General features: G+C 52.0%; 1 protein-coding gene and 1 pseudogene across 1 annotated transcript; one reads left to right on the top strand and one right to left on the bottom strand.

Annotated features, from left to right (window-relative positions):
• Positions 1–1,723: 1,723 nt before the first annotated feature.
• Positions 1,724–3,332, bottom strand: LOC138997312 (nucleolar and spindle-associated protein 1 pseudogene; annotated as a pseudogene).
• Positions 3,333–11,604: 8,272 nt separating this feature from the next.
• DPF1 (double PHD fingers 1) lies at positions 11,605–23,688 on the top strand. The gene is given in 18 exon segments (XM_070398410.1): positions 11,605–11,747; positions 16,453–16,510; positions 16,512–16,556; positions 16,558–16,615; positions 16,706–16,813; positions 18,187–18,218; positions 18,221–18,316; positions 18,558–18,647; positions 19,034–19,066; positions 19,068–19,113; positions 19,318–19,322; positions 19,324–19,365; positions 19,367–19,451; positions 20,359–20,409; positions 20,501–20,620; positions 21,636–21,748; positions 22,342–22,423; positions 22,570–23,688. Coding segments are annotated over 18 exon segments (1,278 nt in total). The 3' UTR covers positions 22,641–23,688.
• Positions 23,689–24,290: the final 602 nt, after the last annotated feature.

Below are 24,290 nucleotides of genomic sequence, written 5' to 3' on the forward strand. Positions count from 1 at the left end.
CATTTTAAAAATATATTTTATTGATTTTTTTACAGAGAGGAAGGGAGAGAGATAGAGAGTTAGAAACATCAATGAGAGAGAAACATCGATCAACTGCCTCCTACACACCTCCTACTGGGGATATCCCCAAAACCAAGGTACATGCCCTTGACCGGAATCGAACCTGGGACCTTTCAGTCTGCAGGCCGACGCTCTATATCCACTGAGCCAAACCGCTTAGGGCTCAAACATTTTTTTTAAGTTGATAATTTTATATGGCCCATGAATGATGTTATAAATATCCGAATGACTCTTGACAGAAAAAAAGGTTCCCCATGCCTGCTCTAGAGGATAAAGAGGTGGCTTTTCCCAGTTTACTCTATTCATAAGTTATTATCCAATTTGCAATAAGCTTATGCTATAACTAGCTATCTTCATTTAAACACTCTTGCCTAGAAGAGGATTGCAAATCTGTTAATATTAGAGCCAGCAGGGGGGGGAACTTTTTTAAATAGTTTTTTAAAATTTATTGATTTGAGAGAAAGAGAGGAAGGGGGAGAGGGAGAGAGAGAGAGAGAGAGAGAGAGAGAGAGAGAGAGAAACATCAACTTGTTTTGTTATTCCACTCATCCATGCAGTCATTGGTTGACTCTTCTATGTGCCCTGACTGCGGATCGAACCTTGGGGTGTTGGGATAATGCGCTAACCAACTGAGCTACCTTTCCAGGGCATGAGGAACTTGACATTAAAAATCTCGGTCAAGCCCAGCCAGCGTGGCTCAGTGGTCGAGCATTGATCTGTGAGCCAAAGGGTCACGGTTCGATGCCTGGTCAGGGCATATGCCCAGGTTGTGGGCTCAATCCCCAGTGGGGGACATGTAGGAGGTGGCCAATCAATGATTCTCTCTCGTCATTGATGTTTCTATCTCTCTCTCTCGCTCTCTCTTCCTCTCTGAAATCAAGAAGATATATTAAATAAATAAATAAATAAATCTAGGTCAAACCCTGGCTTGTGTGGTTGGAGAATTGGCCTGCACACCAAAGGGGCATGGGTTCAGTTTTCAGTCAAGGACCTGTGCCTGGGCTTTGGGTTTGCTCCCCACCCTGGTTTGGGGCAAGTGCTGGGGGCAATCAGTTGATGTGACTTTCTTACATTGATGTTTCTTTCTCTTCCTTGCTTCCTCCCTCCCTTTCACTCTCTCTGAAAAGCAATGGAAAAAAATATCTTCAGGTGAGGATTAACAACAACAAAAATCTAGGTCAAGAACCTATAAGATGGGAAAAATCTATAAAATGGATCTCATTAGAAAACTGAGGTACAGGGACTTAGATCAAAACTATTTCGAAGAGTTTGTGAGTTTTAAGGTAGTAATATCTTTTCAGAGAGTATAGCATGTGAAGAACCCACCAACACTGTATAAAGAGTAGAAGTTCTTTTGACTACAGTAGGAAGGACAGTATAAAAATATTTACAAAAAAAAGGTTTAGGCCCTAGCTGGTTTGGTTCAGTGGATAGAGCGTTGGTCTGTGGACTGAAGGATCCTGGGTTTGATTCCAGTAAAGGGCACATGCCTGGGTTGCAGGCTCAATCCCCAGTGTGGGGCATGCAGGAGGCAGCAGATCAATGATTCTCTCATCATTGATGTTTCTCTCTCTCTCTCTCTCCCTCTCCTTTCCTCTCTGAAATCAATAAATAAATATTATTTTTTTAAAAAGGTTCAGAACAAAGGAATATTTATAGGATGTTAAACATTAATCTGCAACCATATGAGGCTCCTTTGAGTTCCCAAAACCTTTGCTTTCTTCTTTTGTTCTTGCTCATGTTTTTCTGTTGCTCCTCCCTGGTCTAGAGACCAGGTTGTTTGTAAATTTTCTTGTGGAAGCCAGCTCTGTTTACATGCTCATTCAGAGGTTTATTTTCTTTAGATTGTCCCCATGGCTTCAGCTTTCCTTTGTGTGGCTCATAGTTGAGGGGATGAGACATTTGCTTTGAGATCAAACACTGGTTTCCCATTGGAGACGGGAGTCTGTGCTGCTTCAACGGTCAACTTGACTAGAGCAATAAGTGCAGCAGAATCTTCCTTTGTGGTCATTAACTTGTTTGTCTCAAGCATAGCCTGGTCTTGTGCTGTATTCCTAGATATGGTCACATGTGGAGACTTTCTGGCAGAGTCGTGGTCAGTGAAGGTTTATACTCATTATCTTTAGTAGCAGCTGAAAACCTGAGATTCGTTTAATTGCCGAGGGAGTGGGTCGCTTGACTGACCCCTTCACACACAAGGTACTCCCATCTGCAGTGCCCGGCCTGGCTTTGTAAGCCAGAAGTACAAGTCAGAGTCTTCCTTGGAGATCATCTGGAGTTGCCACCACTTCCTTGGTGACAGACTGATTCTCCAGTTTGTTAAGTAAACTGTGTTGTTCAAATGTTTCTTTTTTTCACTTAATATATTGATTAATGGACTCCATTTTCTTAAAACGAGCTTGATGAAGCTGCTTAAAGTTTGGAGTTGTGCTTGAAACTCTTATTTTTTCCAGCTTTGAAAACCCATCTATGTAGACAGACTTTTTTCTTTCTGAAGGTACCTTTGACTCTTCATTACCATTCACTCCACTTTCTCCTGAGGACACTGCATTCTCATCTCTTTGGCTCTCATCTTCCTGCTTTTCTTGATTCTGGGATGCAGTAGGACCACTTGTTTTTGTTTTTTGTTTGTTTTTTATTTTTCATATATATATATTTCTTATTGATTTCAGAAAGAAAAGGGGGGAGAGAGAGAGAAGGAGAGAGAGAGAGAGAGAAAGAGAAACATCAATGATGACAGAGAATCGTTGATCAGCTGCCTCATGCACACCCCACACTGGAGATAGAGCCGCAACCTGGGCATGTGCCCTGACTACGATCAAACCATGACCTCCTGGTTCTTAGGTCAATGCTCAACCACTGGGCCACGCCAGCCTGGCAAGAAACCACTTATTTTTATCTCTGATGACCCTGCTGGGAGTCAGGATTGCTGTGGACAGTTCTGCACCCTCCTTGGCAGGCCAGCTGGTTCCTCTCAGCTTGTTCCTGCTGCTAATCTGTGTCTCGGTCTCATCACAGAGGATGCAGAAATTTGACTTTCATCCTGATTTTCATTTTCTTTTCTTGCTTCCTGTTTCAGGTGTGTGTTTTTTTTTTAATTCTTTATTGTTGAAACTATTACATATGCCCCCTTTCCCCGCCATTGTCAGGTGGGCTTTCAAGGCTTTTAACATGTCTGCTCTCAAGTTAACCTGGAGGCCCAGACTCTTGGCCAAGTTCTGCAGGTCACTGTACTTAAAGGAGTTCAGGTCCTCCAGGGAAGGGATGGTCATCCCCATCTGCAATCCAGGAGCTCACTGTGCAGAGCATCCCCCTGCCTCCACTGTGCCACTCAAAACTTTGGCGCCCCCTGTAGAACTTATTTTGAACATACATTTATTGTTTGTCTCCTCCCTCCTGTGTATCAGCTCCAGGAGGGCAGGGATGTTTGTCTGTTCCCCCTGCAGATTCACCATCTTTGGGTGTTTTTTGTTTGTTTGTTTGTTTGATTGTTTTTGTTAATCCTCACCCTAGGATATTTTTCCATTGATTTTTTAGAGTGAAAGGGAAGGGGAGATACACACACAGAGAGAAACATCAATGTGATGTGAGAGACAGACAGATTGGTTGACTCCCGCACTACATGCAGGATCGAGCCACTGAGATCGAGCCTGCAACTGAAGTACATGCCCGTGACTGGAATCAAACCTAAGACCCTTCAGTCAGGGGGTGACGTTCTATCCACTGAGCCAAACCGGCGAGGGCAGATTGCCCTTTTTTTTTCTTTTTTTTAGATTGCCCATCTTTAAATCTGTGTCTGACACATAGTAGGTACTTGGTAAGTATCCTTAGAATAGATGAATGAATGGATGAGGTGAGTCCTGCTTTAAAAAAAAATATATATATATATACTTTAATTGATTTTGGAGAGGCAAGGAGAGGGAGAGAGAGATAGAAACATCAATAATGAGAGGGAACCATTGATCGGCTGCCTCCTGCATGCCTCCTACTGGGGATTGAGCCCACAACCTGATCATGTGCCCTTGACTGGAATCAAACCTGGGACCCTTCAGTCCACAGGCCAATGCTCTATCCACTGAGCCAAATCCGCTAGGGTGCTAAGTCCTGTTATTATTTCATTTTATAGATGAGGAAATTGGGGCATAGAGAGGGTCAGTTACCTACAAAGAGAGTCAAACTCAGGCAATCTGACTTCTGAACTCACACTTTTAACCACAAGATAGCTGCAACTCTGCTCAGCATAGACTGTACTGTGTCTCTGACCTTCAACTTCATTCTCTCAAACCTGCTTCCTCCTTGTGCAAGGGATGCATTCTTCCATGGCTGGAAATTCTCATGCTCCCAAAAGAGGGTGGAGATTCATTCACTGCTGTAGCCCCAAGGTGCAATGTGTACACATAGTTGGTACACATTTGCTGAATCAATGAATTAATGGATTACTGAGAGGTGCAGAGACTTGGAGACACTTAGATTATATCCACTAGGATTCTTTGGTTGCCAGCAACGAACCTTATATTCAAACTAAGGACCTTTCTACTTAGGTCCACTATGAAAAATCCCAAGGAAGGACCCCGACTGACCCAGCCTGGGTCCTGTCCTGTCACTGAACCAATCACTGACCAGGGGGTGGGATCACATATGAAATGGCAGTTTCCAATTGGATCATGTGAATAGAACTGTGGAGGGGGATCAGCATTTCACTTGAAAGGGGGTGGTTCTACTGAGGCTGCTGAGGGTCCCATGGGAAGCTTCTCCCACTGGGGATGAGGGAGGAAGTCCTTGCTCTTGGTAAACTCATTGCCAGGCAACCTGAGCTTCCAGGTCATCCACCAGATAATTGTTTGCCTTTCTCCACTATCCACCTCTCAATCATGGCAGATCATGAAACATAAACCTGCTGTTCAAACAAATAAAAAACCCTGCTGTTTCACTGCTACTAGCTCTAGAGTGATTCCCTATATAATGATTCTCTAAATCCTGCTCATAGTTCTGTAAATAGCCCCTTTATTAGAAGTTATCTTACTCAAGTTATTCTAATTTACTGACCCTCCATTTCTTTTTAGGGCTATGATTGATATAACCAAGTCCACCTCAAGCCAGCAATACACTTAAGAGGTCCACCTAGTAGGCCAGGAGTGCAGCTCTTCAAACATCAGTGGCTCCTATCTGTTTCCACTAAATTCCTCATTGGATACCCCAGTTCTCTATGGCAGTTTTGTTACCATGGAGGGTTGGAGCAAGGTTACAGCAAACCATTAAAGATATCATGGCCACCCAACTCAATCTGCTTTCTCATTTTAGCTGCTTTCTCCAAAATGTGGCCCATACTTGGGGCAAGTCCACATATGGCATGCAAATTATAGCTAATTGGTTATACGTATTCATTTCCACAGGGGAGTACCTCATAAGGGTGTATTCTTAATGTTCAGTCCTGAGGGCTGGGGTATCTGACCTGATCAGACAGATGGCCTATAAGAAATGCCCTATTTTTAATAATGGAGATTTAGCCCTGGCTGGTGTTTCTAAGTGGTTAGAGCTTCAGCCTGCATACCGAAGGGTCAAAGATTTGATCCCTGGGAGGCCACCAATCAATGTGTGTGTGTGCAACCTGGGCATGTGCCCTGACCAGGAATCAAACTGTGACCTTCTGGTTCAGAGGTTGATGCTCAACCACTGAGCAACACTGGCCAGGCAATGCATGGTCATTCTTATTTCAATAATCTTCCTTTACCTTTTGTTTCTTTTTTAGCTGGAACCCCCCCCCCCCTTTTTTTTTAAATATATTTTATTGATTTTTTACAGAGAGGAAGGGAGAGAGATAGATAGTTAGAAACATCGATGAGAGAGAAACATCGACCAGCTGCCTCCTGCACATCTCCCACGGGGGATGTGCCTGCAACCCAGGTACATGCCCTTGACCGGAATCGAACCCGGGACCTTTCAGTCCGCAGGCCGACGCTCTATCCACTGAGCCAAACCGGTTTTGGCTGGAACCCCCCTTTTAAAAAAATATATTTTATTGATTCTTTACAGAGAGGAAGGGAGAGGGATAGAGAGTTAGAAACATTGATGAGAGAGAAACATTGATCAGCTGCCTCCTGCACACCTACTGGGGATGTGTCCGCAACCAAGGTACATGCCCTTGGCCGGAATCGAACCTGGGACCCTTGAGTCCGCAGGGCGACGCTCTATCCACTGAGCAAAACCAGTTACGGCTGGAACCCTTTTTTTTACAAAAATAAAAATTCTCACCCAAGGATGAGAGAGAGAGAGAGAGAGAGAAGATATCCCAGGCTCAGGATTGTTGTGAGGGCCACAGGAGTGTTCGAGGTTTGAGTGGTGCTTGGTAATGAAGTCCCAGAAGGTTTGGTAAGTTCCAGTAGGGCCACTGGGGGACACAGGAAGTTGGCCTGCGGAACCCATGCCCCACCATTGGCTCTAGGGCAGTGGTTCTCAACCTGTGGGTTGCGACCCCCTTTGGCGGTCGAACGACCCTTTCACAGGGGTCGCCTAAGACCATCCTGCATATCAGATATTTACATTACAATTCATAACAGTAGCAACTTTGCAGTTATGAAGTAGCAACGAAAATAATTTTATGGTTGGGTCACAACATGAGGAACTGTATTTAAAGGGCCAGAAGGTTGAGAACCACTGCTCTATGGCCTCGGATCAACCCATAGGAGCACCCCACACCACCCCAGAGCTTAAGAACTTTCCTTCAACTGCATTTTGTTTCTTCTTTCTTTGTCCCCAAACATTAAACCAGCGACTTTCAGGTCATGGTGTTCATCAGAAAGGCTTGGGGACTTGTTAATGACAGATTCTTGGACCTGTCTTCAGAGACCCTAAATCCTGGGGACATGGGGGGCTGGGGTGAGTGGGCAGGGATGAAATTTTCACAGAGGGCCTAAGAGGATTCTGACACAGGTAGTCAGCACCCCTCCCGCCTCTTCAGAGTAGCACAGGAAGGAGGCATGAGGTGTAAGCGTCTGAGTCAGATCTCAGTTCAAATCTTAGATCTACCTGCCCTGATGGGTGAGGCCTCTTGGTGAGGGTATTGCCCTCTGAGTCTCAGTTCCCTTGTTTGATGCTGAGGTGACAAGTCCTGCTTCCTAAGCATGGTCTGTATGATTCAGTGATGTAAATCCTGTAAAAGCTCAGTACAGGTCCTGACCCACAGGAAGAGTCAAATCAACAGGACCTTGTACATTGTTGTTATTATTATTAATCATTAGTGTTGTTGCCCTGGTATTGTGTGACCCACTCTCACATCCCCTGTGCCTCGGTTTTCCCACCTGGAAAGGAGGCTTCTGAAGGTCTAAATATCTCAGCATAGGGGAGGCTGTATCCTCTGAAGATTAGCAGGGAAGAGAGGCATGGGGAGGGGGGTAATAGTATCTTCCTCAGAGGTCCCAGGGGTCCAGGACAGAGGGTCTGCTAGTGATTCCACAGGATCCTTTGGTGAGGAGGGAGTCAGACACTGGTGATCACATCCTGGGCAGGATCTGAGTATCAGAGGTGGGGGACCAATATCTCTGTCCGCAGGCCCCACTGCCCAAAGATGTCTCTCCTGAGTCAGGACGCAAGAGCAGCCTGTGCCAAAGACTGAGGCCACCCTGCCCTCTAGTGGCCAAATCTTTAGGTTCCAGCATTACATGTGACCTAAGGTTGGGGCTTCCCATATCACTATTTGAGTGACAGGAGGATCAGGCCAGAACAGGGACTTGCCCGGTGTCTGGAGAGGTAGGGGGTCTAGACTAAAAAAGACTCCTCTTAAATCTCCTCCAAGAAGCCCCTCCCTGGCACCCTAGGCTGGGCCAGGAGCCTCCCTGTCTCTCTAGGTTGGCTCCCCCAACTCTTGGCTATTGTTGTGTGGTGAGGGGTCTGTTACCTCACTGGAACATGAGCTTAAGGCAGAACCTGGGACACAGAGCCATCAGAAACATCACTTCTGTGTTCTCAGTCTGTCCACTCAGGGCTGGGGACCACAATACTCTACAAACCAGTGAATATGCCATTAACCTCTCCCTTCTTTTTACTTTTTAGCTCCAGACCATCTTCTGGGAAGGTTTCCTACAGCCCCATCCCCAGCCCTTCAGGTTATTCTGGAGCCCATCTTACTCTCTCTCTCTGCTAGTTGAATGCCGCAGATCTGGACGTGCAGAGAGTCACAGAGCATAATGACTAATTGATTCATTTATTTAGTAAACAATTTTTGAGCACCTACTATTTTTAAGGCCCTGTTCTAGGCACTGGGAGACAGCAGTGGATGAAGCAACAGTTCCTGCCCTCATAAGTGCTGATATTCTAATGAGTGGAGACAGACAATAAATCAAATAACTAAATAGGCCTATAACATGATAACAAACTATGATAAGCGTTAAAAGAGAAATAAAGCATTTAAGAGGACAGAGAATTATGGAGGGTGCTATTTTAGTTGAGATTGTCTCTAAGGAGGTAACATCCTATATAATCCTATCTAATAAAAGAGAAACATAGTAATTAGCCATATGGCCGCTACCCTTCCCATTGGCTAATCAGTGAGATATGCAAATTAACTGCCAACCAAGATGGCGGCCGGCAGCCAGGCAGCTGACGCGGACAGAGAGGCTTGCTTGCTTCAGTGACAGAGGAAGCCAAGCTTCCCCTCCTGCCTTGCCGGCCTCTCAACTGCTCTCTAAGAAACATTGTAACAAATATAGAAGCTAAACAAAACCCCAGAAACCTCCTTTCAGTCAGCCGGGCTTCAGCCAGCAGGACCACAACATTGTTTCAAATACAGAAGGTAAACAAAGGCCAGAAACCTGCTTTCAGCAGCCGAGGCCTCATAGCTGGAGCCGAGCGACAGAGCTAAAGCTGGCCCAGAATAAAAAAAAAAAAAAAAGGAAAAAAGGACAGGTTGAGAGCTTCAGTCACCTGCCAGCCTGAAAACGGCCCTCAGCCCCTCAGCCAGACTGGCCAGGCACCCTAGTGGGGACCCCCACCCTAAAGGGGGTGTGACCAGATGCAAACAGCCATCATCCCCTCACCCAGACTGGCCAGGCACCCAAGCGGGACTCCCACCCTGATCCAGAAAACTCTTCAGGGCAAACCAGCCGGCCCCCACCCGTGCACCAGGCTTCTATCCTATATAGTAAAAGGGTAATATGCCTCCCAGCACCAGGATCAGTGGAGCAGTGAGGCCTCCTGGCACCGGGATCAGCATGACAGGGGGCAGCGCCCAAACCCCCTGATCGTCCTTCGGCTCTGTGTGTGACAGGGTGCGGCGCCCCAACCCCCCCCCCCCCCCATTGGCCCTGCCCTGAGTGTGACAGTGGCGGCGCCCCAACCCCCTGATCCGCCCTGCTCTGTGTGTGACAGGGGGCGGTGCCCCAACTCCCCTATCGGTCCTGCTCTGTGAGTGACGGGGGGAGCTCCCCAACGCCCCTGATCGGCCCTGCTCTGTGAGTGACAGGGGGCAGCACCCCAACCCCCTGATTGGCCCTGCTCTGTGCATCACAGGGGGTGGTGCCGCAACCTCCCCATTGACCCTGCCTTGAGTGTGACAGGGGGCGGTGCCCCAACCCCCCAATCGGCCCTACCCTGAGTGTGACTAGGGGTGGCATCGCAATCTCCTGATCTACCCTGCTCTGTGCATGACAGGGGGTGGCGCCCCAACTCCCCAATCGGCCCTGCTCTGAGCCCGACCAGGGGCTGCACCTAGGGATTGGGCCTGCCCTCTGCCACCCAGGAGCAGGCCTAAGCCAGCAGATCATTATCTCCTGAGTGGTCCCAGACTGTGAGAGGGCACAGGCTGGGCTGAGGGACCCCCTCTCCCCCCTGAGTGCACAAATTTTTGTGCACCGGGCCTCTAGTCCTATATAATAAAAGGATAATATGCAAATCGAATGACCAATCGCTATGACATGCACTGACCACCAGGGGGCAGACCCTTAACGCAGGAGTTTCCCCCTGGTGGTCAGTGCGCTCCCACAGGAGGAGTGCTGCTCAGCCAGAAGCCCAGCTCAGGGCTGGTAAGGTAGTGGCAGGAGCCTCTCCTGCCTCTGTTGCAGCGCTAAGGACCCCTTGGGGGATATCTGCCTGCCAGCTTAGGCCACTCCCTGTGAGAGGGCACAGGCCTGGCTAAGTGACCCCCGTCAGTGCATGAATGTTGTGCACTGGGCCTCTGGTTTAGTTAGAAACCTGAATAAAGAGAGGAATGAAGCCATGTAGGTATATGGGGGAAGAGCATTCTAGCAGAGGACATAGCAGGTGCAAAGTTCCTGTGATGGAAGCAGGATTGGAATGTTCCAGCGACAGAGAAGATGCCAGTGTAGCTTAAGAAAGGTAAGTCAAGGGAAAGAAGAAAGGAGATGAGGTCGGAAATGTGATGGGGTCTAGGGAGGGGATCCAGAAAGGCTTTGAGGGCTTTGCACTTTATTTTAATTGTGAAAGAAGTCATTGGAGGTTTTAAGCCAGAGAGCAGTGTGACGCCATATGCTTTAGATAGTCTCCTCTGACTGCTGTGGGGCTGTCCAGGGGGAGACAATGGTGGACAGGGGGCTGTGAAGAGGAAAAGTGTGGATGGGTCCTGGATTTATTTTGTGAATGTAAAGATAACAGGATTTGCTGATGGCTTGGGGTGTGTGTGTGTGTGTGTGTGTGTGTGTGAGAGAAAAAGAAGAAGAGAGTCAAGGATGATTGATTGCACTTGGAACAAAATCTATTTTCTTTATAATGGCCTACAAGGCCCTACATGATCTGGACCCTTGCTCTCTCCCAAAGCTTGTCCCCCCCCCCCCCCCCCCCCCCCCGCCACATTGCTCCAGTTACACTAGCTTTCTTACTGATTATTGCACATGCCAAGCGTGTTCCCCTTCCCCATACATTGCATGGCTGGCAATTTCTCGTCTCAGCTTAAATGTCACTTCCTCAGAGAAGTCACCCCTTTCTTTATAGCAGTAACCACTCTCTAAAATGATCTTATCTTCTTTTGTTTGTTTTGTTTATCATCTGTCTTTCTTCACTAGAAGGTCAGCTCCTTGAGGGCAGCGACTTGTTTGGTCACTGCTGTATCCCCAGTGGTTAGGAGAGTGTTTGCACATAGCAAACACTTAATAAAGGAACAAAGGCATTGATTAACCCCCTGCTCCTTCACAGATTGCCTTACACAGAAGAGACACCCAGACAAGCAGGCATAGACAAGAATCCACGACAGAGCCTGCTGCCGTCCACATGCCCTGGGGAGACCCAGAAGCCAGGGACACCGGCTACCCCTCTCCCCACCACGCGGTGCCTGGAGGATAGAGTCCTAGCTGGGAATGGAGCACCCCTGGGAGGGAAGGATGCTCAGGGGCGAGCCCCGCCCTGCCCTGTATCCCCAGCGGCCAATGGGCGCCCGATCCTCCCGACGCCCCCTGGGACGTGTAGTCCAGTGAGGAGTGCTTTGGGGCCCCGCCGCGCGCCCCTAGACTCCACGTCCCGTCGTGCGCCCGGAGGCGCGGGGATTGGTCCAGCCCCGCCCCCAGCCCGCCCCACTCCGCTCGCGCCGCAGCCCCAAGAATGAATGAAATCGTAGCGCGCTGGGCGGCAGAGCGGGTGGCTCAGGCCGGGCTGGGCCCGCGCGCGGCGGCAGCGGCGCCCAGGCCCGGAGGCGGCCCTGCCGAGCGGGCCATGGCCACCGCCATTCAGAACCCGCTCAAGTCGTGAGTGTCCCTGCCGTCCACGTCCCTCTGTAACCCCCGCCTTTCCCCCGCCCTAGCTAGGGGCGGTGGGTGGGATGCAGTGCGCGGAGGGTAGTTGAATGCCCCGCCCAGCGCAGCCCCCATACCCCCGGAGGGGTCCACTCCCCTGTGTCTCCGTGGGATTGGGGTTGGGATTGGGAGCTCCTTCAGGGTCGCGGGGGAGCCCCTTCTTTGTCGCTGTCAGTGAAGGAATGTGGCGCGGGCTGGTGGGGGTGTGGGGGGGGTGGAGGCCGTCTTCCCACCCAGAGTGGGGGTAGGGGCTTCCTTCTCCTCCTCTTCCATCTCTCCTCCTCCTGGTCTCCCGGGCGCCGGGCCTGCCCGGACATGGGGCTGGGAGTCCGGCGCCTAAGTCCAGACCTCAGTCTCCAGGGTCTCTCTTTCTCCCCTCATCAAAGCACCTTTCTCTCTTTTTCCCTCTCTTTCCCGGCCCCCGCGACCGGGGGTGGGAGCTGAGATTCCGGGGATTCCCGGGGAGATCCCTGTTGTCTCCCTTTTTACTCCTCGGGTCTCCAGGACCTAGAAGCCCCGATGCGCGGTCAGCTTAGAGCGTGGGATTCCTCCCTTGCCCGCTCATACACATCTAACTCGAGCATCTCCCATCCTCTTGGGGACAGGATGCCTCCGGGGAGGGCTCTGGGAGTGCCCTCAGTCTCCGAGAATTCCCTCCCTTTCTCCCTGTCCAAGTCCCTTCTCCTTTCCTTAGCTTCCTCCTGGGCCCAGTGTCTGGGACCCAGGATGTCTGGGTTCGAGCCTAGCACCCTCCCATATCTCCCCTCTCCTCTATCTCTTCACCTCTTTCCCTCGTCGGGACCCTGAACTCCAAGGTCCCAGCGCTCCCCACCCCCTTTCCCAGGCGGGTACTGCGTGCTCCGAGTGACAGGCGCACGGCGGCTGGCGTCCACCCTCCTCAGCTGGCCAGCGCGCACTCCCCTCCCCCTCTTTTCGTGCTAGGGTAGAAGACATAGGGGCGGGGGTTACCTTCCCCAACCTTCCCCTAACCCTTTGCGCCCCCTGCCTTGACCTTGAGCACCTGTGCTGGGGGGGTGAGGAGAGGGGAGGGGCTCAGGAGCGCTCCTCATCCTTAGGGCTGTGCCAGGTGTGTAGACCTAAAGCCCCCAGTTGCTTCTCGTTTCTGGCGGAGAGAAGTTGGGAGAGATGGTGGGCAGAGGCTCCTAGGCACGCGCCTACACGTGTGGCTTAGCGGTGTGCAAAAGCAGGTTTAGAGGGCAGGTGTGGGGCTTGGGTCAGTACGAGATGGTGTGTGATGGGGACTCCTTTCAGCTCTACATCAGGAATAAGAAAAGGGTGGAATATCCCTCTCCAAGTTTCCACCTGAGTCTGTAGGTCAAATTGTGCTGGCGGACAGACAAGGGCCCCCTGGGGGAGGTGAAGTGTCTACATGAAGGCCCCAAATGGGTGGAATTGATTTGAGAGTTCTGGGATGGGGAAGGAGAAAACCTGGGTTTTGGAGGCTAGAGGTGTGGGGAGTAAGTGTTAGAGAGTGTGTTGGGGAGCTGTGATGGTGGTGGCAGGTGAGAGAGGAAGGTGGCAAGGGCACCCTCTGAGCTGAGCTGACAGGTCAGGGGCAGGGCTTACTGTGGACATTTGGAGTGGCCACTATAGGGGCCTGGAGGCCAGAGTGAGAGTGGGGCTGCCAGCATATTTTACTATTCCCCTTGTCACACCTCCGGGCCAGATGTGAAGCAGAGACCCCCTCCCTCAAGGCCTTACCTGGAGCAGATGGGGAGAATTTGTGGAAGGGGTTTAAGACTAGAGATGTGTGTGTGTGTGTGTGTGTAGAAGTGACCATGGATTGGAGGCCTGAGAGGATCATGGCGGGGGGAGGGGGGGGGGGGGGGGGGGGGGGAGGGGGGGGAGGTGGTGAGGTGGTATGAAGTAACAAAAGAGGTGAAGGCTAATATGCCTCCTCTGTCTACTGGAGAGCCCCCTAGTGGGTGTTTTCATCCATGCGGAGGCTCAAACCTGAACACAAAGTTTGGACTAGGAGGGCTGTGGGTGTGTGCATAGAGAGTGTGTGTGTGACTAGGTGAGTCAACTCGCACTCTGGGGATTTCTTAGGGTAGAGTTATTGTGAGAGACAGTGTAAGGCCCACTTGGGGACACAGACATCTGGGTGAGTGAATCCTTCCCCCAGTCACACTTCAAACAGCCTCCGGGAGCATTGACCAGTTTACTATGTGCCAGGCATTATTCTTTCTAATAATGGTAATTATATTACCATTTTACATTCTTATACATATCAGATTCTTTTTGTGGGATGAATTTATTGAGCACCTACTACCTGCCAGGTACCTTTTAAAACACTTTACTTATAGTTACTCATTTAATCCTCACAACAATACAATGAGGCACCACTCTGATGAGGAAACTGAGGCCCAGAAAGATTAAATCATTTGCCCGAGGTCACATGGCCACCAAGTGGCAGAGCCAGGATTTGAACCTAAGAGGTGTGGCTACAGTCCCTAACTAGCACCGCCACTGTTTGCCTTCCAAGGGGTTGAACAGGTTGGGTGGGGGTCACTGTGAGAGTGACAGCCTCGAGTGGGACCCACAAGGCAGGGTTCTCTGGAGCTGGGAGGGACTAGGGAGCGGGGGTGGGGAGGGGCAGTGTCAGTGAGCCTAGTCCGCGTGAGTGCGGGGTTGTGGGTGGGACGTTTGTGTGGGCACCTGTAGTGTCTCCGAGTCTCCTGGCACTGAAGAATGTGTGAGTGTAAATGCATGTGAGTATATGTGGGGTGTGGGGTGTGGGAGTGGAGTGTGCGTAAGTCTACGTGGGACAGCGTGAGTGTATGTGTGAATTTGTATGTAAATGGCCGTGTGCGAGCCCAGGTGTGTGTATGAGTGAGCGTGTGTGAGTGACCGCGCTGCCTGGGCCCCACCTCTGCACCCGCGTCCCCGCGGGATCCCGCCCGCCCCCAGGCCCGGACTACGACTCCCAGCATGGCAGGGGCGGGCCCGCCCCGCCGCCCTGATTGGCTGTGGCCCCCGTACTCCCCGCCCCCCCGGGAATGAATGGATGGGCGGCCTCCGCGCCTGCCCGCCCGTGCGCGAGGAGGACCGACCCGCGGGGACCTGCTGGGGGCAGGACCCGGGGAGCAAGATGGCCACAGTCATCCCCGGCCCCCTGAGGTGATGCGGGCCGGCGGGAGCGGGGAGGGCGCGCGCGCGCGCGCGTGTGTGTCGACTGGGGGTGGGGCCGATGGGGTGTCGGGCTGTCACTGTGGCCCGGCTGTGTGGGGGTGCGAGTGTGTGACTGGGTTTCTCTGGGGTCGACGCACTGCTCCTGGGAAGGCGGAGGGTGTGGGGAGCTCGGAGCCCTCTTCGGGGCAGGGCATGCCCCCCTGCGACCCCCAGGTAGGGGAGAGGATAAAATGGCTGTGGGGTGACGGGGACCTTGGTAAACTTGAGTGAAAGCCCACACAACCTTTGTCTTGGGATGCAGAGTGTATGTCACTTGTCTGTGTTCTGTTTTTTTCGGGGGATATGTGTGTTTCATTGGGGATGTGCTTCATTGGGTCTGAGTGTGTGTACATTTCCTTTGAAACTGTGCATCATTTGTGTTCTGTGTCTTTGGATATGTAGATGTGCATGTGTCTATGTGTAAATTTTTGTGTGAATATGGGTAGCTATATCTATGTTGTACATGTGTGTGTCTTTGTGTTGAATATGTTATTTTGTTTTTGCTTTGTTAATCCTCACCTGAGGATATTTTTTTTTCCATTGCTTTCAGAGAGAGGGAGGGAAGTGGAGAGAGAGAGAGAGAGAGAGAGAGAGAGAGAGAGAGAGAGAGAAACATTGATGTGAGAGAGACACACTCTACTGTCCCTCATGTACATGTGCCCTGACCTGGGCGGGGAGCAATGGAAGAGAGCGACTGGGGGTGGGAGCAAGTGAACCTGCAACCCAGGCACTTGCCCTTGTCCCAGAATCAAACTCACAGGGGGCCCTTCAGTGTGTGTGTGCGCGCGTGCGCGTGCGTGTGCGTGTGTGTGTGTGTGTGATTTTGTTTGTGTTGTGTCTCTGTCATGTGTGTAAGTGCATATGGGTAGATTGATTTAACATTCCTTCTTTTAACATTTGTTGTGTGTGTTTGGATGCTGGAGTGTGTTATGTGTGCTATGTGTGTCTGATCTGTCTGGTTTGCATGTGTGTGTCTTTGTGTGGGTGATTTATGTTGTGTGTCTTTGGATATGTGATGCATACTTGTGCATGGATACTAGTATCTGTGTGATCTGTCCTTTTCTACACTGTGACTTGGGATATTTGTGTTTCAGTAGATATGTGTATGTGCACATATGTGAATTTGTGTTCCTCCTTTGTGTCTTAGGATATTCTCTCTTGTATGTGAATTGATGTGACTATGTGCGATTTTTTGTGTTGTGTGTTTGGATATGTGCGCGTATGAATGGGCCCCAGTGTATTTTTTAGTTTGTTTCTATATTGTGTATATCTACTCCTTGGCTGGAGGCCTGCTTGAGTCCCAGGCGGGGGGCTCCTGAGTCCAGGAGCGACAGGAGGGGAGAGGTGAGGTTGGAGGATTCTGCCCACCCCATTCTAGACGGGAGGGTTGGGGGAGGGATGCTGGCGACCCGGCGCTCCTGCCCTTGCTGACAGCCGCCTGCTGGCCCGCTCACTGCCCCTGCAGTCTAGGCGAGGACTTCTACCGCGAGGCCATTGAGCACTGCCGCAGCTACAACGCGCAGCCTGTGTGCCGAGCGCAGCCTGCGCCTGCCCTTCCTCGACTCTCAGGACCGGAGTGGCCCAGAACAACTGCTACATCTGGATGGAGAAGACCCACCGTGGGCCAGGTACCCGCTGGGAGGGTGGTGGAGGGATGGGCAGGGGTGGGCTGGGTGGCCACAATGAAGCCCAAAGTTTTACCTCCCATTTCACTCCAGGTTTGGCTCCAGGACAGATCTACACGTACCCCGCTCGTTGTTGGAGAAAGAAACGGAGACTCAATATCCTGGAGGACCCCAGGCTCCGGCCCTGCGAGTACAAGATCGGTGGGTGGAGCTGCTGTGCCTGGGTGGCCTCCATGTGCTCCCCCTGCACCGCTAAGTGTGTGGCATGCCAGTGGGTGTCTGAGCCTCACCTTTTCTCCCTTCGAGCCAGTGTCTGCGTGGCTGGCTGTGTGTCTCTCTGTGTGTGCCTGGGTGTAGTCCACAGATTCTCCAGTTTTCCCTGAGTGGCTGAGCTTCAGATGGTATCTTCCACGTGGTCCAGGTGTATTTGAGAGCAGCAGTGAGTGTCTGTTATTCGTGTCTAGGTGTATCCAGCCTTTGTACATCTTCCCTTGTGAGCTGGATGTATCAGAATGTCTGGCTCTGTTTCTTCCTGTGGGTGCCTGGATATGTCTGGGTGCGTCAGAGAGTCTGATTGTAACTCTTGCCATTTGTAGTGGAGTGTATCTAAGTGTCTTGAGTCTCTTTCCAGGTGTTTTTCAAGTGTATTAGCAGGTTTATTTCCATGTGTGTGTGTGTGTGTGATATCAGGGTGCCTGGCTGCCTTTTCCGTTGAGTGCCCAGATGCTTGGAATGTCTCTCTTTCCTTAGTACCTGGTGTATTAGGTATGTTTCTCTGCCCATGTGTGTTGATTCCACCAGAGTATCTGGCCTTATCACTTAAATGTGTCCAGTACTATCAGGGTCACTGGCTGTTTCTTTTTCCTGTCCAAGGATCTGTTTGGGTCCAGATATATTAGGCTCAGGTGTCTACCTGGCTGTATCTTCCTGGGTGTGTCTGACTGCCTCAGAGGGACTGTCTGTATTGTCTGTGTGTATTCATCTGAGTGATTCTCCCTAGGTGCTGTCTATCACCCCCATGTGTGGCCAGGTGTACAATAGGGTCTGCCTGTGTCTTCCCCACGTGGGTCTGGCTATGTCTCATGGTCTAACAATCTGAGTGTCTCTGGGTGTATCCAAGGGTCTGCATGTATCTCCTCCATGTGCCTAGGTCATCTGAGTGTCTGGGGGTATCTCTTCCTTTGTCTGACTGTCTAAAAATGTTCTGTCTGTATCTCCCCTGTGTATGCCCATGTGTGTCCTCTTTGACTATCTGTATCCTTTCATATTTGTCCAGGAGTAAGTGAGGGTCTGGCTGGGGTCTCCTCCATGTGTATAGGTATATACAAGGGTCTGGCTGTGTCACCTCCTGAGTGTGTCCTAGAGATTCTGAGGGTCTGGCTGTGTCTTCTCCAGGGTCTGAGTGTCCTTCTCAGTAGGTGTAGTTGAATCTTCAGATCTGCTGCTGGTTGAGAGTGGGAAAAGCCTCTTCTCTCCCTCAGTGCGCATGGTTCTCCCCACCTGGGCAGTTTGAGGAATCCTCCAGGGACAACTTCCCACTTGACCCCTCCTACCTCCATGGCCTTGTCCCTCAGACTGTGAGGCACCCCTGAAGAAGGAGGGCGGGCCCTTCCTGAAGGGCCGGTCCTTGAGGCTCTCCTGTGTGCTGAGACAGGGGAGAAGAAGATTGAGCTGAAGGAGGAAGAGGCCATTATGGACTGCCAGGTAGGACTACCCCCGGGTCCCAAGCTCTCCTGCCCTGGCATATCCATTCTTGCTCTGAAACCTCCCCTGGCTCCCTAGGGCCTTCTGGCATCTTAAGTCTTTGTCTTCCAAATATCATTCTCTTTGGAAGGTCTTCTGACTTGCCCTGCCACCCCAATCTCCAGCTCTGCACAGAACCCCCAAAAGTAGAACAGTGCTCCCCATTTTCTTGACTCCAATCTCCCTTCTCCTGGTGCTCAGAAAACAGCAGTTACTGGAGTTTCCGCATGATCTTGAGGTGGAAGACTTGGAGGATGATATTCCCAGGAGGAAAAACAGGGCCAAAGGAAAGGTATCTCCCCATCAGTCCATCCCTTCAAAGCAGACCCCATATACTAAGCAAGCATAGTGATCAGACCTGCCCCAATTGGCCTCATTTAACTCCCAGAACAGCAGGGGGCGGGAGGGGGAGGTGGAGGAGGATCTTATACCCATTTCACAGATGAGGAGGTTGAGGCTCAGCTATAGTAAGCCATCTGCAACCAGAAATTGTAAGGTGGACTAGAACTGTCTTCATACCTGTGCTATAGATAGAGAGGAAACAACCCCAGAGAAGTTGAATTACTTAAGGCCACTGTAAGGAAGTGGCAGAGCTGCGATCCAACTTTCAGGCCCAAATGATGAGAACTCTTTCAGTTACCTCCCTTTCTTGGCCCCTCACTCCTGCTCTTCCCCCAGGCATATGGCATCGGGGGTCTCCGGAAACGTCAGGGACACCGCTTCCCTGGAGGACCGAGACAAGCCGTATGTCTGTGATAGTGAGTCCTTCTGAAGAGGGAAAGAGAGCGAGTGGGGCCCAGTGACCTGACCTGCCCGCTCCTGGTCACCTCCTCCTATTCAGGACCCTGGTGGGAGGATGCTCAGGCCTCTGGCAGAGGGGGAGGTGTGATCCCAGAGGCCAGAATGGAGGTGGCAGGGGCTGGGAGGGCTGACCGGCCCTCCATGCTCACTCTGCTCTCCAGTCTGTGGGACAACGGTATAAGAACCGGCCAGGGCTCAGCTACCACTACAACCCACACCCACCTGGCTGAGGAGGAGGGGGAGGAGAACACCGAGCGCCACGCCCTGCCCTTCCACCGGAAAAACAACCATAAACGTGAGCAGGCAGGCGGGCTTTGGGCTGGTGAGGGGCCTTGGGAATGGGGGCTAGGAGCCTGGGAGGGAGGGGGCACATTAGACATTTCTGGAAAATCTCCAGCTCAGGCCGTCCCCTCCCCCTACAGATCATGGGGAAGCTGGCTCTGGGGTTGCCATGGGCAACCAACCATCATCTCCCTCTCTCTTTCTCTCTCTCTCTCTCTCTCCTCTTTCCCTCTCTCCCGGCTGTAATATTTCTGGGTCTGATTTATTGTTTCAATTAGAGCTGAGGGAGGGGGGTGATAGATGACTCCCCTCCGTCCCTGCCTCCCTTTTTCCCTTCTCTGCTAAGCTTTGGTGGAGTGCAGGGTCTGTGGCCTAGGAGTCCTTGAACCACCCATGCCAATCCCATGCCAACCCGGCCAAGCTAAAGGATGGGGGAGGGCCTGGAGGGAGGTTGTCAGTGGAGAAACCACCTTCCCACCCATCCCTTGGTGGGAGAGGACAGTCTCTTTCTATTCCCACTGTACACCCCGGCATCTCTGTGTTCACAATTTTCCTTCTGAATGTTTTCATACCAGATCTTGGCCAGTAGTGCCTACCCAATTTTTTATATAGTTGGGGGTGGCTGTCTGATAGAAGTGAATGCATGGGGAAGCAGTAGACTCTGCCTAAAGCTGTATTGGTCAGTTTTTACCTAATAAAAAGGACATGTCACTTGACAACAAAGAAATGGGGGGATCCTGATGAGAATTATTTGGGTTCCCAAGGTCTCTTTTGCTACTGGCCACAGCTTGGGGTAGTACTCTCTCTTCCCACCTCCCCAAGCCCGGACCTAGGGTCCCTCCCTGGAGCTGAGGCTGGGGACAGGGTGGAGCCTTGCCTATGGTGAGAGTCCCTCTCTCTGTCCCCTCCCCACCCCCCAGAGTTTTACAAAGAATTGGCCTGGGTCCCTGAGGCACAGAGGAAACACACAGGTAGGGACGCCTACCCCTGCCCCTACTTCTGCAGCAGCCTTTGACTGGGGGCCCCTGCCTGCCCAGACCAACCCCATCTGCTGTCTTTCAGCCAAGAAGGGGCCTGACGGCACTGTCATCCCCAATGGCTACTGTGACTTTTGTCTGGGTGGCTCCAAGAAGACAGGGTGTCCCGAGGACCTCATCTCCTGTGCTGACTGTGGGCGATCAGGTGACACCCCCACTGAGGTTTCTGGGAGCCAGGGTGGAGAGGACTCCAGGAGTTTAGGTCTGGAGGATGGGAGGCAGAGGAGTGAGGACTCGGCGGGGCGGGGTGGGGGGGTTGGGGGGGAAGGGGACTCAGAGTGCCCAATGGGCACTGAGAACCAGAGTCCGTGGGGCTGACTCCATTGCTGAAGATTGTGGGAAACTGAGTGGGATCAAGGAGGCTCTGGGAATAATGGGATGTGGTTGTCTTGGCATTGCCAGTAGTGATGTGCTTATCCTGGTGGGGAGTAGTGAGAGCTGGTTGCCAAGGCATTGTGGGTAGTGGGCTGTGACAAGTGAGTAATGGATTGCCACTGCCTGGGTACTGTGGATAACAGAGGGGGCCATGGAATTGTGGTTAATAGATGTGGTTTCTCATGGTGGACTTGTGGGTGACAGACAGTGGTTGCCTCAGCCCAGTGGTTAATGAATTGTGGTTGTCATGGTATTGTGGGTAGTGTAATATGGTTGTCATGGCAATTGGGTGTAGGAGAATGTAGTTGTGGCACTTGGGGACTGGCGGATTGGCATTGCAGAGTATTGCTATTAACAGTTTGGTTGCTGGGGCATCCTGTATAACAGGCTTAGGTTGCAAGGAACTCTGGAATGCCCCCTGACTGTGAATGGTGGTTGCCATGGCATTGTGGCTGGGAGAATGTGGTTGCTACGTTATGTGGTTCTCTCCACACAGTGGTTAACAGAGTGTAGCTGCCCAGTGTTGTGGGTGGTAGGAAGTGGTTGCCACAGCACTGTGGGTAATGGAATGCGGTTGCCATGGTGGCTGGGTAGGAGACTGGTAGCCACAGTAGTGCTGCTTGCAGTAGGGTGCCGTGCACCCTGGACAGAGTGGGGTTAGGCTGTGGACCACAGAAGCTCATCATTATGAGCCAGGGGTAAGGGCTGAGTCATTTCTTCCCCCGCGCCTGTAGTCACCAGGGACATGATGACCCCTAACCGCATCCCTGCCCCTCGACCCCCAGGACACCCCTCGTGTTTACAGTTCACGGTGAACATGACAGCGGCCGTTCGGACCTACCGCTGGCAGTGCATCGAGTGCAAGTCCTGCAGCCTGTGTGGCACCTCGGAGAATGATGTGAGTGCCCTGCCCCCACCTCCCCAGGACATATCCCATTGGCCTCCCCACTTGGCACCTCCGCCTTTGCCGGTTGGGACTAAAGCCTTTTCCTGGAGCCCCCTTGCTGGTGACCACTAGTAACCTGTATTATTATTATTGTTAGTGGCCATTCATTGAGCCTGGTACTTAATACTTTTCATCTTTCTGACTCCTCCCAACCACCCTCTGAGGCAGGTGCCTGTGTTCCCACTTCACAGAGAGGGGAAATAACTTGCCCAAGGTCAGCCAGCTAGGGAAATGGCATAGCTGGGGCCTGAACCCACGTCCACTGTTTTTGGAGCTGGTATCAGGCCATCTCAGTGTCATTTTAAGTGTTCCATAAGATATGATAAAGCCTGCACTACAGATTGCCAACTTACAGTGCTCAGGGGTGTTTTGCTCGGCTAAGCAGGGCTTTCGAAGATTCTGTGGCCCAGACCTCTGGGAGCCCTTTCTTTCAGAAGGGCCCACCTCCCCCAGTCCCTTTGACTAGCCCCTGCCCCAGCCCCTCACCCCGATATCTAGTGCCTGTGCTCCCAGGGTGCCAAATGGGCGGGTCTCACCCCCCCCAGGACCAGCTGCTGTTTTGTGATGACTGTGATCGGGGTTACCACATGTACTGCCTGAGCCCCCCCATGGCGGAGCCCCCGGAAGGTGAGAGAAGAGGTGGGCATGACACTGGGGTGGGTGGGCTAGAAAGTTGTCTTCTTGCTGGTGAAGACCTTGCCCTCTGGATAGGAGGGGCTGAGCAGCCCTCCCTGGACCTGGGCCTAACTCCCTGTCCTCTGGCCACCCCACAGGGAGCTGGAGTTGTCACCTGTGTCTTCGGCACCTGAAAGAGAAGGCCTCTGCCTACATCACTCTCACCTAGGCCTGGCTCTGGCTCACCTGGACCTCTGGGGTGCTTGCCCATCTGCCTCTCAGAGCTCCTCTACTCTCTTCTCATCCTTAATGTGCCACAGTGGGAAGGGGTGCGGGAAGCCTGAGAGGAGGCTGGGCCACCCCCTTCCCTCTGTGCGAGTGGAAAGTTTGCCCTGCGGGTTGGTGGGCCCAGCAGGGCTCCTCTCTATTCCTCCCTCCTTCCCCATCCCTTGGCAAATGGGCACCAGGGGCTTCTGCTCCCCTCAAAGCCATACCCCGCCTCTGGGCGGGCATGAGGGGTGGTGGATGCCAGCCCAGGGCCTGGACCCAGCCTTTTTCTAAAGAAAAAATCAAAAAGTTAAAAAAAAAAAGAAATTAATATATACAGAATCCTATAAGGCCTGGCTGGGTGAGGGGGCACTGCTGAGTGAGTCCACAGGGCACCAGTCTATACCAGTTTCCTGCCTGGCAACCCCTCCCCCTAGTTTTGGAGCTGCAACTACCCCACTTCCCCTCCCCAGGTGGGCACCATTCCCCACTCTTGCCCAAGGCAGATGGGTGTGGTGCCCACCCTTTATCCCCTCTTGGTGCCCACTGTGGATACTGCATGATGTTGAACTGTGGCTTTGAAATCTGTTCCTGCCCCTTCCTGAGAGCCCCACCCTGTCTGCCACTACCACAAGTGTTACTGGTGGGGCAGGCGGGCCCCTGCCCAGCGCCTGCTGGGATGAGAAGCACAGACTCTGCAATGGACTAGTTTTTCCTCCTCCCCTGCCCCGATCCCCACCGGCCTGGCCCGGCTACCCTTGCCCCCTTACTGGCCATATTGAGGGTAACAAGGGGGAGTGGTTATTTCTCGTGGTTGTGTATGTTTATTGTTCGGGTTAAAAAAAGGGAAATTGAGATTGCAAGTGGATGAGGTTGTGGATTTTGGGGGCCTCCCCCAATCCAGGCATGCCCCCCCTTGTAAATGAGTATCCTTTATTGCCTGCCTCTGCTGTGAATTAAACTGTTCTGTGTATTAAACTGGGCCTGACCCCTCTGCCACGACTACCTCCTTCTCCAGGCTGGTTTGGGGCGTCACCAACAAGGGGAGCTGGGGCCTCATTTGGGGGAGAAGAAACAGAGGTTAACAGCTGGAGCTGGCTCCTACCTCCATCTCCCCCCTGTACCCCGCCTTTCTCTGGCTTTGTCCCACCTCCTCACTGCCTTGGCAGAAGGAAGAGGGGGGATGGGGTGGAGGGGGCTCCCGCCCAGCCAGCTGTGGTTGTCCTGGCAACGGACTACTGCAGCTGCAGCAGAAAGCTGAGAGGAGGAAGGCGGGGAACTGGGGGCTGGGGGAAGGGAAGGGATGAACAGATGAAGCTGGTCAGCCCCTCCTGGGCTGGGGTAGAGGGCAGGGTGCCAGGAGCACCTCATCCTAGTACCAGACATCACCTGGGGCTTCCTGTATGGGGCCAAGAGTGGAGGGGAAGGAGCAGGGGAGAGAAAGATAGGGACATAGGGACATTAGGAGGCTGAGATTTGGATGAGGTGGGTTGAGGAGAGGGAACCAAGGAAAGAGTGCTTAGGAGAGAGACATAGATATGAGAATCACAAATTTATAGAGAATCAGAAAAAAGACAGCAGGAGAGAGCAGAAGAGGGAAGCAAAAAAAAAA

Source organism: Myotis yumanensis, unplaced genomic scaffold (assembly GCF_028538775.1).
Source record: "Myotis yumanensis isolate MYYU_CA2020_CCGP unplaced genomic scaffold, mMyoYum1.0.hap1 SCAF_18, whole genome shotgun sequence".
Taxonomy (NCBI): Eukaryota; Metazoa; Chordata; class Mammalia; order Chiroptera; family Vespertilionidae; genus Myotis; species Myotis yumanensis.